General features: G+C 37.9%; 1 protein-coding gene across 1 annotated transcript in view; it reads right to left on the reverse strand.

Moving 5' to 3' along the window:
- The window catches only part of CDKL5 (cyclin dependent kinase like 5), an 82,217-nt gene extending 72,660 nt beyond the window's left edge, over nt 1–9,557 (reverse strand). Inside the window, 2 exon segments of the mRNA XM_031061205.1 lie at nt 8,465–8,499; nt 9,075–9,557. Coding sequence (XP_030917065.1) covers nt 8,465–8,499; nt 9,075–9,138 — 99 coding nt within the window. The 5' untranslated portion in view covers nt 9,139–9,557.
- Nucleotides 9,558–16,104: the final 6,547 nt, after the last annotated feature.

Below are 16,104 nucleotides of genomic sequence, written 5' to 3' on the forward strand. Positions count from 1 at the left end.
CTTCCAAGCAAAGTTCTTAGTTGTGGCATAAGCAGTAACCTTTCACTCAGCAACACCAGCAGCCACAGCAATAACTCATATAAAAGATTATATAAAATAGTATCAGAAATACATATAATTTGTTTAAGAAACAAAAGAAAAAGGGCAAAAGATGTTTGGTTTATCCAGAGATCTTAGCATGACCAACTGGAAGAAACTGTCTGATTAAAAGAAATACTGATCTGAGATACTGTGACTGCAACAAATTGCTTGTCTTTGACTTAATTTAAATTGAAAACCATCAGTAATACATTTTACATATTCTTCCAAAGCAAGATGAATCACTCTTGTTATTTTTAACTCAGGCTTCTATGCTTCTTTCACCTACCTCCATTACTAAAGTACAAGGGTGATTCCCTGTTTGTCTCCCTCACCCTTCTTGTTTTGAAGATCTTCAACATCAGGTGCCTCTGCACCCCAGCTTTGTACTGCATGAAAAGTTATAATGGACAAGCCAACCTAAGCCATCGTAATTTGTGGTACTGAGAGCAAACACTGTACTGCTTTAAACTGAACACATCTGAAAAAAAAAAATTTAGTATCCCCTTCCACAGAAGTTAATTTCTCCCCTCTGAAAGCTCTGTCTCTTATCTTTGCCCTGCACCTTCCATTTCTAAGTATTAGCCATGCGGAGCAAAGGAGGGATGGAATGAGAATTTTTATTACTGAATACCATCCATATCTGAGCAGGGTTCATAACATGACAAGCACAAAGGAGGAAGTATGGGAAAGGAGTATCCTACAAGGGAACTTTCAAACACCAGTCTGGATTGTTAGAAAGGACTCAAAGGGAAACAACACAGCACAACTGTAGACATCAAAGCAGCATCATTCTATCGATATGGCTACAAAGTGACTGATGTTATTAACAAAAAACATTAACTTTCACAAAATCATTGAATATCCTTAGCTGGAAATGACCCACAAGGATCCTGGAATCCAACTCCTGGCCATGCACAGGACACGCCAGGAATCACACCACGTTCCTGAGAGTATTGTCCAAATACCTGTGGAACTCTGTCAGGCTCAGTGCTGTGACCACCTCCCTGGAGAGCCTGTTCCAGAGCCCAGCCAGCCTCTGGGTGAAGAACCTTTTCCTGATATGCAACCTAAACCTCCCTTACCATTCCCTCTGGGAACTTAATGCACTTAAAAATGCATTCAGGCCCACTTTGTTGAACTCTGGCCAGGTCCTCTTATAGAAATCACTGTATGTGATTGATAAGGATAGCAAGGGTTTATATAAGATCAAATTAAATAAAACCCTGAAACAGAGCATATCTTAGCAACATATAGCAGAAGCAACAGACAGAAAACAATAAAAGAAATGAAAGGAAGATCTGGAACTACCTTACTTCATCCCCTCATCCTACATAGCCTTACAAGTGTGAATCCAAATGTTTACTTCAGTTAATCCCAGGACTCAGACTTTGGGAAAATTAGGATAACATCAAAGATCTTTTTTTTTTTTCAGTAGTGTAGGTAAGTCATTTTAGAATCTGATAGTTTCCTCAAAATTAGTGCTTCAATGGTTTTTATTAAGAAATGTATTATGAAAAAACTATTTAAAAATAATTGAAGAACAAGAGAGACTTGGGAATAAGATTTTGAGGAAAAGAAATAAAAGGCAGCAGTATTGTGATATAGAGAATGTTATAGCCCACCTTGGGAGAGAGAGAGAAAACTGAATTAATAGTGGTCTGCTCGAGCTGTGGGAACTCAGCAAGTTCAGTTTCTATGCTCCATTCTGCAAAACTATCTGATCTTTGCAGCACTAACAGTACACACATGAAACTTCCACTTCCTTGAATGTAAATCAGCACTTTATTGACATCAATCATATTAAAAACCACATTGATATAATGCCATCTGATTGTCTGTTTTCCCCTGCCACAGGGGACTGAGAGGACTATGGAAGAGGTTCAGGTGAAAACAAATGTCACAATGCAGCAATGAAAAATGAAAGCTCTACAAACTGCCAATAGCAGATTCACATCTTCAGGCAATGCCTGAAGTGAATCAGCACTAATCAGGTTTGCCTCTCACCGCTGCACTCAAGGAAATGCCATGGAAGTAGAGTTTGGAAGTCCACAAAACAAATATTCTGTATCTAACATTTCACACCAGAATTCTGTAAGGAATTCAAAAGGTAATTCACTGCCTCATAGTGAAGTTGAAGCAAGTGGTTATTAAACAGTTACTATGACTCTCAGCACTATCACTTGCCTAATAGCTCTATTTTCCTCAAGTAATACTTAGGACAGATCTCAACTCTGACTACTGCAAGCATTTAATATTGGCAAACTATTTATCCAGAAGGTCCAAGAAGTCTCATATTCATTGTATGTGTTTCACACAAGTTTTGGCACAAAAAACTAACAGTGATATGATGCTTTAGCCCAAGGAACAACAGCATTAATGGAATAATCTTCCATAGGTAAGCTGCCATTACCGAAAGAAAACAGTATGCTGCACAGAGATTTTACCCTGGCAACAATTAAAACCAAAAATCTTGCCAAAAAGTCAAACCAAATTTCATTAATTAATTGAGAAAATTAGCATATTGCTTTTAATTACATACAAAAAAAAAGAAAAAAAAACCAAAAAATTTGAGGATGAGGGAAAAAACACGGGCAGCAATCTGGTCTCATTTTGAGAACTCAGATTTTTCATTTACTCATCATTTAATTTCTCAATCAACCAAACAGGAACTACTGTCAAATCAGTCACATCCAAAGTAAGACAAAAAAGAGCTGTACCCATTTCAGTACAAAAGATTATACCATAAAAGTTAAACTGCAATGACTGTATTCTTCAGTCCAAGTATTTGACTTAACACAGGCTGGGGAGCTGAGGAACCTTGAGAGCCAAATCTAAAGAAAGTACATGAAAAAATACAACACACTGAAAAAACCTGCAACTTTTACAAACAAGTACACATCTTTTAACACTAAAGGGGAACTCAGCAACATAAAAATGGTTAGCAGATTTGAAGTGTGAAGGTATTAATAACATCAGCAGACACAAGAGCTGGAAAAGGGATTCTAACATCCACCAGGGAAATTCAGAACTCTGCTTTTATGACAATATTAGAGAAAACCCAAATGTTCTCATTTGCTCTATTTAAGCAGCATGACCAGATTCCTGGTGCCTGTACATAAAATTTCTGAGAAAAGACCAGGAGAAACTAGGAATGAGTGCACAGTTCTAGAAACATGCATTATCTGAACTACCTGTCATCCTAGATGATGGAACCACTCTTTAGGGGTACAGAAAACATAGTGGAATAGCTTGTGTGATAAGAGCTCTGCCACAACAGACACAGCTCATCTTCTGTTAAATATCCTACAAAGGCAAGGACATCCTTGCAGAGGAGAAGGGGGCTTGAATGCATGTACATTTGCTTTCAAATAGCTGAGATAAAAGTCAAAAGTTCTTGCTCAAGAGTTGGAAGACAGAACAACACAGGTTACATTAGGGGCAACACCTGCTTCAAAGCACCTTGTGAGGAGAGCAAAATAGAGAAAGCCTTTTTAAGGGAAGCCTTACAATAAAGTCCAGTTTTCACAGAGGACTTGGAGCACTCCAACATTTACTGCTAGGGTAATACAGCATGATGGAGACAATCAGACTTTTGGAAAACAGAGAAGGCAACTGCTTGACACTGATCAATGAACCAACAGGAACATGAAGGCTGATGATAACTTCAGAGGCAAGTGTGTGTGCAGCCTGACAGAAGACCACTGTACAAGGAGGAATTAGTGATGCACATCAGAGCTCACCTGAGCTGGCCCAGACTCAGCTGCCTGGACTGCAGGACAAACTCAGCCAGGTCACTGTAGCAGAGGAGCCTCACTCAGCATCTGAGCTACATAACCTGCGTGGCCTTGCTTTTATCCAGGGATGTAGCAAGAAGTTCTCCTGAGAACATCTTTCTGTTTGACAACAGAATTGCTTAGGAGTTTTCTTTTAAAAGAATTCTGCAATAGCTTGAATAATGAAAATAGTGAAGAAACCCTTCTTACAGACTGGTCTTCACAGTATGCTACACTCTGATCAGAGGCCATTTTGATGCTGCACAAGTGAAGATTCCCAGAATCTGAAGGGATATAAGATGACCTGCTTCATTTTTACTTTATTAGAGTGAAGTTAATACTCACTGAAGAAGCAGTACTTTAAATTACAATTTACAGAGCCTGTGTTCCTTTCTTATAGGTATTACAGCAGACCAGCATCTCCACCATGACAGTGGAATTTAAGATTTTGAAATAATTGAGAGGGGGAATAGAAATACAATCCTGGACTTTCAAAAGAACAGATTTCACCTTGTTCTAGGATCTGCTTGGAGACAGCCCTGAAGAGCAAGGGAGTCTATGAGAGGTGGTTGTTCTACAAGAATTACCTCCTCTAAGCACAGTGATGGCCATGGGAAAATTTTCTCAAGTTGGCCAGCATTGGTAAAAGGGGAATTCCTGACTCTGCTCAAACACAAACAAATAGTGTGACGTGTGAAGAAGTGGGTTACCTGTAGAAACATTAAAAAACCAAAAAGTTTTCAAAGGAAAACTAAGAAAACCATGGCCCTGGCTAGTCCATAGGGATTCTAATAATAAAAGACATGAAAAAGACTGAGATACTCAAAAGAAATGTAATGATTCTGCTACATATGCATATTCACTATACTTTCTAATGAGTAAAATGTACCTTTCTTTAAGGGGTCAGCAAATATTTCTTTCATGTATTCTGAGGCAGACAAACAACTTACCAGAACACAATGCAAAAGTATTACAGAAGTCTCAAACAAGACAAAATTAAATATTAGGCTAAGAAGACATTGCCTGGAAGTATTAAACCTATTCCAGAGGTTATTCTTCATTATTCTTCAATGCACTGACGTGCCAAATAATTCTAACTAACATTTCTTTTTGTTTCTTTTTAATATGGGAACTGAGTTGTGTTTATCTCAAAGAAAAAGGTGTAAAAATGCCTCATGCTATTAAGAACCACCAAAACCAGACATATTCCTGAAATAAAAGACAAAAAACCCCTTCTCATTAGGCAGGAGATCCTGGACTTATAAGAACAACAGGCACCAAACTTCCAAATCATTAAACTGTATACCCTCAGGCTCCAGACCTTTGGTAACACACAGCACACTGCAAGAGAAGGAGAAGTCAAGGAGAGTTCATCCATTTCAACTATGCTTTTAGAGAAACTGCATCACCACACACCTTCCTGCACACCTGGCTATCCTAAAAAACCACCATCAATTTATACACACAAATATATGGATACAGGCATAGAATCATAGAATGTCCTGAGAAGAATCACCAAAGTGCAACTCCTGGCCCTGCACATGACACCCCAAGAATCAGAGCATTTGCCTGAGAGCCTTGTCCAAATGCCTCTCATGGTCTGAATGCCTGCTCATAGAACCCATCTTCCTCTCCAGCCTGGCTGTGTGGTGAGCTCTGCCTCATCCTAAGGAACAACCCCTGTTCCAGCATCATCATCTTCTCCACTCACCTCAGGCATCTAAGGATGTATTTACCTCATTTCTATAAACTCTACTTGCAGCTGCAATTGCCAGCGCTCCTCCTACAAACACAGTTTATTATCTCACAGTGCAACATTTCCTTTTCACACTGGTTTTTGGCTAATTTTTTTTCTTTAGGCTTCCTTCTCCGTGTGCCCATCTTTGGAGACCTATGGCTTTGCCACAGCATCTTTCTATCTTATTACTGCCCAACAACTCTGCATGAAGCAGGAAGACCACTTTGTAAAGTAAAAGGGATATTGGTTTTATTTAAAGGGCAAACATTTGACAAGTCTTAAACATTAGCAAAGATTCTTTTCCTCAGCCATGATCTCTGACACTACTGAACTGTTCAAGTGGCTGCTGTTTTCAGAAAACAACCAAAATACAAACAAGCCAAGACAGCCTTTTTAAATAGTTTGTAACTATCAAATGTATTTCCAGTATTTTCAAACACAATGCACTTCAGTGTATTTCCTTAGGAAACATCCTCTGACTAAATGAAAAAATAGGAAGAAGCTTTTCAGAGCACCATCTCTGCTTTTTTCAACATTATTTGCATTAGCTTAGCATCAGAAAAAAACCCCTCAGACAAACAAGTAATCTTTATGCACAAACCACAATTAGCAATGAAGGATTTTGGATAAAAACAGTCTGTATAATAATGTAAACACAGTCATCCTAGAGGACCTAGTTTAGCTTTTCTGGTAATGTTCCTTTACCAAAGGAAAAACACATATAATAATGACAAGGTATTTGTTCCTTATGCCATTCTCTCCTACTTAAATCTATATACATATGCCAGTGAAATGCACTGAGGTAAAAAGCTATATATTTACTGAAGCACTAGTGGATTATATGTTGGAAAATTGCTGCAATTAAGGGCTGGCTCCTCATTTCACACAAAATTTACCCTCTCAACAATACAGTGGAGATATATTGACTTAAAATAGCTGAGAATTTGATCCTGGCATATTACCACTATTTATAAACATTAATATAAATACCTCTATATTCAAAAGTATGCTCACTAAAAAATTAAAAAAAAAATCAAAAAAAAGCAAAAACAACAACTGAAATAAAACCCAAAACCCACACAAAAAACCAAACAAAAAACCCAAAAAAACCCCCAAAAACCAGCAAAACCCCCAAAAAAGCAGGCAACAAAAAACCCCAAACCATACATCTTTGCATTTCCAGGTAAATCTGTTAAGACTCTATGAAAGTTTATTTCATCTTTGTATTCCTATACAAGTAGAAAAGGCCAACATTTAACTTTTAGACAGTTACTCTTTTTTTGGTAAAATAGCTTCTAAACTCATGTGCTCTGAGAAGCTCGGTGCAGTTTATTTTAAGTGAGAATCATAAATTAGTTACATGAAAACAGCAACATGCCTCACCTTTTCTTTAGATCTCCAAAAACTGGAAGCCCTAGGTCTTAGTAACCCACCTGCTAGAAGCTTAAAGCAATACCACTTTGTTTTAAACCTTTAGCACAGCTGTTTCCATTAAGACAAAGCTGCAGAAAAAAATGGTGTGACCACCAAAAAATTTAGATGCTCACAAGGAAGGCAGCAGTCTTACACAGGCTGTTGGAACATTTTCCTCTCCTAAAGGAAAGACCTTCCTTTCTAGATAGCTGGTGTGCTGCAAGGTATTCTCATAGGAACCCGGGCAACAGATTACCCTGCCAATATACCACACTTTTAGAGTACTCAACTCTTCTGCGTGACTGTGAATAGACATGCACAGCTTAAATATCACTCAGCAATGCAGGAAATCTGAGAAACTTACTGAGTCTGGGTGAGGTTACTTTCCACAAAGAATAGAGATGCCTAGTACAAACTGCATCATCACTACCCAGGTATTCTCTAACTACTCACCCTGAACTTTCATACCATAAATATCTAAAAAGACCCAATTTACCTAAGTCACTCTACTGACTGTTATACAACCCCAAGCCCAACAAGGCTTCAGCTAGAGAGATCTTAAGTTCCAACTTATTTTTCCTTTTTTAAGTCAGTACAACAGTGTAAGACACACCAGATAGAACCACACACTGTGCAAAAGCCCTTCTTGCGTACACGCTGAAAGCCACCCTAGGAACATAAACCCTCTGCACAGTCCTAACTTTTTCCAGAAAAAAGGTATGAAGTACATAAAAAGACTTGTATATATTCTTGGATCACTACAATTCTGTGATTCAGAAATGTTTTGCTTCAGAGAAGTTATTTTGTTAAATGACTACACTGCAGCTTCAAAGACAGCAAAGTAGTTTGTTTGTGTCAAATCTGTGTCGATGAGCAGCAAGTTCAGATACATCCAACTTACATACTAGTTAAAATAGTGTAGACAGGTTGTCAGACTTCATTTTTGTATCAAACAGTGGTTTTTCTTTCCTTCTTAACTTCTTCCCTTTCCAAATTAAAATCAACAACCAAAAAAGTCACTGCTTTCTCATTGCTACTTGATCATCCTACAGATGTCAAAATCCCTTGTGGACTCCCCTTTCTCTCCCCTGCCCCTTCCAAGACAGCCAACTGCTTCTACAGCAGCATCTGGCAAATAGTTTGGCATTCTAAGACTGTTTGAGCAAAACTATGTTCCAAAATATTTTTGGTCTCTTTTCTTAAAAACTCTCTAAGTTGAAATGAATTAAATATTAGTAATATTTCAGACAAATATTAAACACAAAAAATTGAGATCTGGTACTAGATATAGCCATTTCCCCTGAAACTTCCAATTAAGATTGCTTTAAGTAACTTAGTGCAAGAAAAAGTCCACTCCAGATGCCATGTCTCATACATATTAACATGTTAGCTCTCATCAAAAGTCACTGCTTCACTCAAACACCAACATTTCCCTCTGACTTAAAAGGAATTCACTTACCTTGTGTCTGCATTTAAGTACAACGCCATAGGCTCCTGAAACAGAGAAGATGAGAGATAAGCCATCTCAAAGCAGAAAAAAATTAAAAGTGGCAAGATAAAACAGTGTTCAGCAACTTCCTAACTACAGAAGTAACATTGTTCCCAGTATTATTATTCAGAACTTACATATATAGGTTCTAAATCTCTGTACACTGAAACAATTCCATAAAAATTGCTCAAAATTAAACGGATTTTAAAACATTGAAATTATTTTTTTAAAAATACACTTGCATGTAAGTTTGATAACTTGCATCTCTCTAGTACCACTAATGAGAAATCAACACATTAAACTTTTAAAAGGAAAAAAAACCAAAACCACAAAAAACCCCAAGCCTCCACAAAACTGTTCTATTTCTCTTCCCTTCCTTTCAGCTTCCAAACTCCTTCATCCATCTGACAAGGAAATAAGCAGAAGCTCTAGATAATAAACACATACAAGAAAAATTCTGCAGTTGGTAACTTATTATCATCTAACTCAAATCTACAAAAGGAAAAATTTTGCAGTTGGTATTATCATCTAACTCAAATCTACAAAATTCTAATTAATCTTTTATTAAGATACTACTTACCTTCACCTACAACCCCAAGGATCTCAAATTTATTCATCACATTACCAATGTTAGGAATCTTCATCAAGACAAATTCCTCTTACGGTGAGAGCCACAAATCATGGCACAAATGGGACCCTCTGAAGATTTTGCAAAAGGCAGTTGTGAAAAAGCTCTTGGGGAAAAAAACTTCCACTTTGATCAATCAGACTTCTCACACCCTCTTTTAATTTCTAGGCAATCAATAGCTTCCTGGGGAAAGAACAGAAAATAACATCATTAGTACTTTGATTTATTTCAGTAAGAGAAAGCAATGGTACACAGACATTACACCAATATAGTCTAACAATTTTAACAGACAATTAATTTACTTCTACATTTGATGATCAGGAGAGCTTTGCAGCAGTTATAATGGACAGAACCCACTGACACCATACATCTCAAACAACAGCTGGTCTTGTAATCCCATACACAGGATGTCTATTACAATAATAACTAACTGGCATAAAGTAATTTTCTACAGAACCAAGGCAAACAAAAATGTTGTCAAGAACTACCTCAGTAAGCAAAAATAAACTTGTAATTATTTATGGTCTGCTTGGTGTATGTTGATATCTAGGTATAGAAACAAATTTTGTTTAGTTATTTTCTCATTTGTCCACTGTAATGATAAAAAGGAAACGGCAGAAAGAACACTCTACAGGAGAAAATAGCTTTCTACTACTATTTTCTATGATTATTAAGAAAAGAAATGAAAGGAAATTTGCTAGACTAACTAGGAATGGGATTTTAAAATTATTTCCATTATCAGCTTATTTAAGAAATAATTCAGAAAAGATAATGTCTTCAAAGGGTTTTTTCCATGTTCCCCAAACACTGAAGTAGTTTTTCAAATTAAGCAACTATACATAGGGTAAAGAATGAAGTTTTTTGGCTGTTTTCAGCTTACCACTTCTCTGCTGTCCTATTAGAAGTTTGATTTTACTAATTCACACTGCATTTGTTCCCTTAATATTAAAGGCACATATCCCACATTCAAAAATGGGGAAAGAAAAACACTCAGTTGGTTTCACCATGAACTGGAAATACACCATCTTCACAATTCAGTGACTCAAGGACAGAACTACTCATGAAGAACAGGATGGCAGGATGGAAGTGAATACATTTAATTAAGTTATGTGTAATGGGTGAGTGTGACCCAATAATGCTGGGTTCAGCTCACACAAATGGGATGTCACTGTAAGCCAGGGGTGCTGGCCAAAAGCCCAGTTTTGACATGGTCATACACAACAAAAGGACAGCCCAAGGGTGGAGGGGAATCACAATGACATTTGCTTCAGCAAGACACAGGCAGATCATGTGGGGAGGGGTTGTTAGTTTAGAAGCAACTCCACAGTTAATCAACCACAGTGATTTGAAAATAAAGCAGTGAGTTCCAAATTAAAGGGATAGTTAGGTTTTTCTGGTTTGCTTTTGTTTTTTAAAAAAAGCTGCCCAGTCCTTTATTAATTATTTCAGTGGTTTAATTTACTGTTTTAATTAATCAGTTTTTTCTTCACTGGTGAATTGTACAAAATACTCTTTCCTTTCCCTTCCATATGTTCTCCTCCTATTTCATTTGGCATCTCCTCACAAAAGCCTTTTTGCTGTTTGTCCAGACTTTCTGGTTCACTAACGAACTTAAAAAAATGAGGTCCTGGAAAAACAGGAGCATCTGCTCAGCTGCACCCATCAACGTGAGAACAGAGCCCACACTGAGCTGCTTCAGCTTTCTACTGAAACAGGCTGGTGCCAGGCACAGGGTGCAGCTGACTGTCCCCACGCTGCAGCTGAGTGACAGAAATACTGCTACAGAGACCTTGAAACAACCACTGATGCCACTATAATGTAAGTGAGACACAACAAAACTGGTCAGCCAAGCTCAGAACAGCAAAATTACTTGCCAGAAAGAAAGGAAAAGTCAGAAAACATGTATTGTTTTCTATCAGCACTATTCAGTAACATCACCAAATCTGGTACTCCAACATTATTCACTGACAAGTCCTACCAGAAATTAGTTTGTGATAAATTGATTACTTATCTGCTAATATTATCACTGTACACTTTCATTCTGCCTAATAGTGTGCACAATACTTCCTAGATATATGATGAAACAGTAAAGAAACTTATGAGATAATGTACCAAAAGCTCAAGAAGAAATTAAGATGCAGTTTCCTTTGTCCCTCATCCATAATTTCTAAATTTCTCATAAACTACTTAAAGCTATACAGGCCTGCAGCTTGTGATCCACTATTTTTATTTTCAGTTCTGCAAGTTTATTCAGTAAGAATTCTAGTTTTTTACTGGGAACAAAGGTTAGACTTGCAAGCAGCTCATCTTCCTTTCTGAAATTCCCCAGCTGGGGAAGTTGTGGATGCCCAACCCCAGCAGTGCTAAAGGCCAGGCTGGATAAGGCCTTGAGCATCCTGTCTAGTGGGAGGTGCTCCTGCACATGGCAGGGTTGGGAGAAGATGATCTTTAAGGTCCCTTCTAACTCTTAAAATTCTATGGTTCTATGAAATTCAATGCTGTATATCTTCTCCCCACTGATCACATACCACCTTCCCTTTTCACTTCATTAGAGGAGCCACAGAAAGCTGATCCCCTGCTACCCCTGAATTCATGGCACCTAGAGAAACTTTTGCAATTCCTTAAAGATAAAATCCTGCCAACCCACTTAGTGATTTTCACTCACCATTAGTGACACACTTCAGCTGGCCCAAAGAACCACACAAAGCAGCTTCTCTGATTCTCCCCAAAGTGCATCAGGAGTGACTGACACCACAGGGAACACAGGGGGGCTCCCAAAAGCAAACTGCACCCAAGTGAGCCCCTCTTTTACACTAGCTCCAGGCAGCTCTGTGCCCAATTCTCCTGAGGGCACTTCATGAGAACTTAATCTTGAAATTAAAAGGAAAGCTAGTGAAAGATGACTAGTGGCACCCAGCAGTAGTATGGATTCATACCCAAACACTTTTTGCCCCAACTCTTTTGCCTCAAACTGGGCTATAATTCAAACATTAGTGAAGTCAGACGAGTCAGACCCATTTAATCTCTAGACAAAATTTATATGCTTATTTGAGATCTTTGTCTTCAAAAGCTGCTGAAAGATTAAAATCAAGCTGCTAAAATATTTGCCCAGTGGCAGTACCCACTATTTGGGATTCTTCTGTTTTTCAAAATGCACTGGTCTTGTTAAGATTGTTTTGAAAATCACTGATTCTTGCAGGGAATCTGGGACCATGAACTCAAAACTCCATGAATGACACAGAGTCTTAATGAATGTCAGAGTGAGTAGCTGTAATAACAAAAACAAGGAAAAACACCTAGGAGTTTAAACAAAAGCTTAAGCAAAACAGAAGCTTAAACAAAAAAGTAACTTCAAGAAAGTTATCCATAGCAAGAACTACTTTATTCTGTAACTTAGGACAGGCTGGATTCTTTCAAGCTGAACACTGGAAATAGCAAGGAAAACCTCAGCTAATAGCAAGGAGAGCCTAATAGCTGCCCCAATTTCATTCTTTGCACTGAGTGCCACACTGGTCTGTTTTCCTAAGTTGCTTGCTGTCTAGAATAACCCTTGCAGAAGTGGAAATAAGGCCATCATTTACCTCTCAAAGGCTCTCAGTATGGAAATAGAAGTCATTCTCCTAATGTCCCTTTCTAAGGCAGCCAGATTCACAGCACATCAACAATTTATGAATTAAACCAACAGATCTTTGAGACGCTCTCAACATTACCATGATATTCTACAAAAACCAGTGCCAACTCAGCAAACTGAACTGTCGTGAGATGAACACAAAAAAATTAGTTTTATTTAATCCAGAACTGTAACAGTGTGAGACTTTAATACAAAAGTAGCTGTTTTGCAATAGCATGTAAGGCTTATATGTAAATCCCAGAAAACATACAAACATGTTCAAAATGAACATACAGAATACTACAGCATTATGGTACCTGATCATTTGAATTGAAATTAAAGCAGTGGGGAAAAACCCCAGCTTTTTTATTTTTCCCTTCAGGACCATTAAGAATTCTAGTGCATCACCCAAAAGCATCAGACTTAACCACTCAACCCAAAGCCTCAATGGTAAGTAGAAATGCTATTTTTCATTTCATAATCATCAATATCTATGTGGAGAGAGAAGCACTTTTTACAAAGATTTTAGTAGAGACAGTGAGAATAATGAAACATGTGAGGTAGACGTTTGGCTTCACAAAATGTAGAGAAGTAAAACTATTCTAGAAATACAGTTAAATTTGTATATCTATATCTTGAAAATCAAGTGTTCAGTTAATTTCACTTATAATGACAGAAAGAATGCAATCTGCATCCGGCTGAACTTAGTTACAAACTTCTACCTGACTTCAAAGCCATCCATGAGCTTTTAAACAAGCTTCCTGCCAGCAGATAATACACCCCTCTTGCTCTTCTAAAAAAGAAGTAAACCTAATCTGTTTTATTTATTATGTTTACCAACTAAGAGGCCACAACTAGGAATTTCTAGAGGCTGATTTACATTTTCCTCTGTGCATTAGCAAAACAGCAGGTGCCTACACAAATGTAAAGAACTTACACCATACCATCTTTGATGGTTATGCATTAATACACACCCTGGCATGTCTTCTGTCAAACAAGGTACATGGATGGAAGAGGAATTAACCACTTCTGTCAGCAGTGATGCATCATTCAGCACCTTTACTCCTCCTCCCCAATATACATGTAGCTCTATTCATTGAGGTTTTCCAGGAAAACCCTAGTTAGACTTACAAGCACCCAATTCGGTGTTATAGCAGTAAATACAAGTGACAGGGTAAAGAAAATAGGTGAGATTTTTTTTTTCTGGATTTATTGATCCAGAGGAATGTGTCAGGTTTATTATGAGGAATTACTGATCAGGAAGAAAAAAAAAATCAGTATATGAAAAGCTGTAAGGAGGAAGCCAGCAGTAACATTCTGACTTAAGGAATGGAGAGAAAAATAATCCAATCATACTCCTAGTGACATTGTACCAATCTCACTCCATAATTTGGAAAAAAAGCTACCACTTTATTTTTCTGTTTCATGGAGGAACAGTAGACCTTCTAAATGAGATAAGATTCTGGAGAAAGAGCCATCAAGATTTCACAATATGAAGAAATCCACAACAAGGAAGATGAAAAAAAGAAAAAGCTAAGGAGATAAAAATCAACAATAACTTAACAATTATAGCAAGCCATTTTTCATACTCAAAACTTCAATCTATCCTCCTCTGCTCATAAGAAAAAATTAGGAATGAAAAGAACAGCTGGTGAAAATAAATACAAAATTTAGAAAGCTGTCAAAGTTGAATGAATTATGTAAAAGCAAAACACCAAGGTTCCTTGCACAGGCTCACAGATTTTAAAATTCAGTTCCAGAAAGCTTTTCTTGACATTGCTAATATCAGCATTGGACCCTGACTTCACCATTGCTGGTTTTCGGAGAATTTGCTTGGGGTTTTTTGGTTTTGGGGTTTTTAATAGCTGTTGATACACTGAAACCTGCAAATGCATCTGAATGCTTACACATCAGTGGAAGGCATCATCACTTGCATGGCCTAAAGGCAGCAGCTCTCCATGGCCACAGGGCCAGGAGTGCATGGGGGAAGAACCTGAACAAAGTTCCCATCCTGCAGCAAACAAACAACTAGAAAAAGGGTGAATCAGTTCCCAACTATTCAAGATACCTGTTTGGTTAAATTCCTAATGGAAAACTGATCTTGAAGACCAGGGAAGAAATAATGATTTGGTTTGGTTTATCTTGTTCTATGAGTACTCTTTTTTTTTTTGTATCCAAGTACAGATTCAAAAATAAATTCAGCTCATCCTGGATATATGAACTAAATTCATTTTTTTGAGTTAAAACACAGGATTCACGATCTTCCCTAACAGCTGTGGCCAACTCAAAAAGAGTGGGTGCTTAGCAGGATGCTTCTAAGACCATACTGACAAATAAGCAGACTGATTATGAAAGCACTGAGCACAAAAGCAGCTCCCATGAGTCATAACAGGAGGACAGGAAAGACAATTTTGCTTCCATTTTAGTCTTGCTCTCCGGCAAGAACCTTAACAAGAAAGTCTATTGTGGGTGTGACAGCTTCTTACGCACTTGATGCCGGTCTCGGCGCACGCTGGGTGGGCCTCACTGTACCTGTGGCAGCTCTGAAGGAAAATCATCAGTGTGCACAGGATAAAACTCCCAACAGCAACCTGTGAAACCCAAAGCCTTTGCAGTTTCTTCTGGCACAAGGTGCCTGACACTTTACACTCTCTTTTCTATCCAATACAAGTGCCCAACATTTGTAGCTGAAGTAAAAGCACACTTTGGCTTAGTGATATATTTTTAGGCAAAGAGAAGGATTTTTTTTTTAGATAATAGGAGGTTTTATTTTGTAACAGAATAGCTTGCTGTGGAAGAAGCTAATATTTTTTTATCTGACACAATATTTATAGTGGTCTCCTTGGAAGTTGGTTCTTGATTTTAATCTCTCCTTCTCTCTTCTCAGAACACCAGTCTCCAGTAATATCCTATATTAATTTGTCATGTTGCCTATGATTTAGTCCCATATTATTTTTGACAATCTGCCATGGACTTTAAATCCTCAATATAACATTACAAAATAATATTACAGACATTTTTTCATCTTTAGAAGCACCAAAAAAAAAGCTGCTATTTTCAGTTACACATCAGGACTCACTTTTCAGCTAATTCCAATGTTTAAAGATACATTCTTAGGAATAAAAAGGGGAAAAAAAAGCACAAGGGCAGAGGGTGTTCCTGTCCAAGAAAAGTACAATATATTCTCTTGAAGGGGATGTACTAGAAGCAGCCGGTCAGCTGGAGGTCTGCTCTGAAGTCTGAGCTCAGCAGGGCAGCTGTGGAAAGAATGGAGCTCCTGAGTGTGCCCACCACGCTCCAGGTCCCTGGCATCCTCTGGCATCCTCTGGCACCGCCAGCTTCCTCTGCACAAGGACAGGACCCAGCCCTGCA

This window comes from Geospiza fortis, unplaced genomic scaffold (assembly GCF_000277835.1).
Source record: "Geospiza fortis unplaced genomic scaffold, GeoFor_1.0 scaffold285, whole genome shotgun sequence".
Lineage (NCBI taxonomy): Eukaryota > Metazoa > Chordata > Aves > Passeriformes > Thraupidae > Geospiza > Geospiza fortis.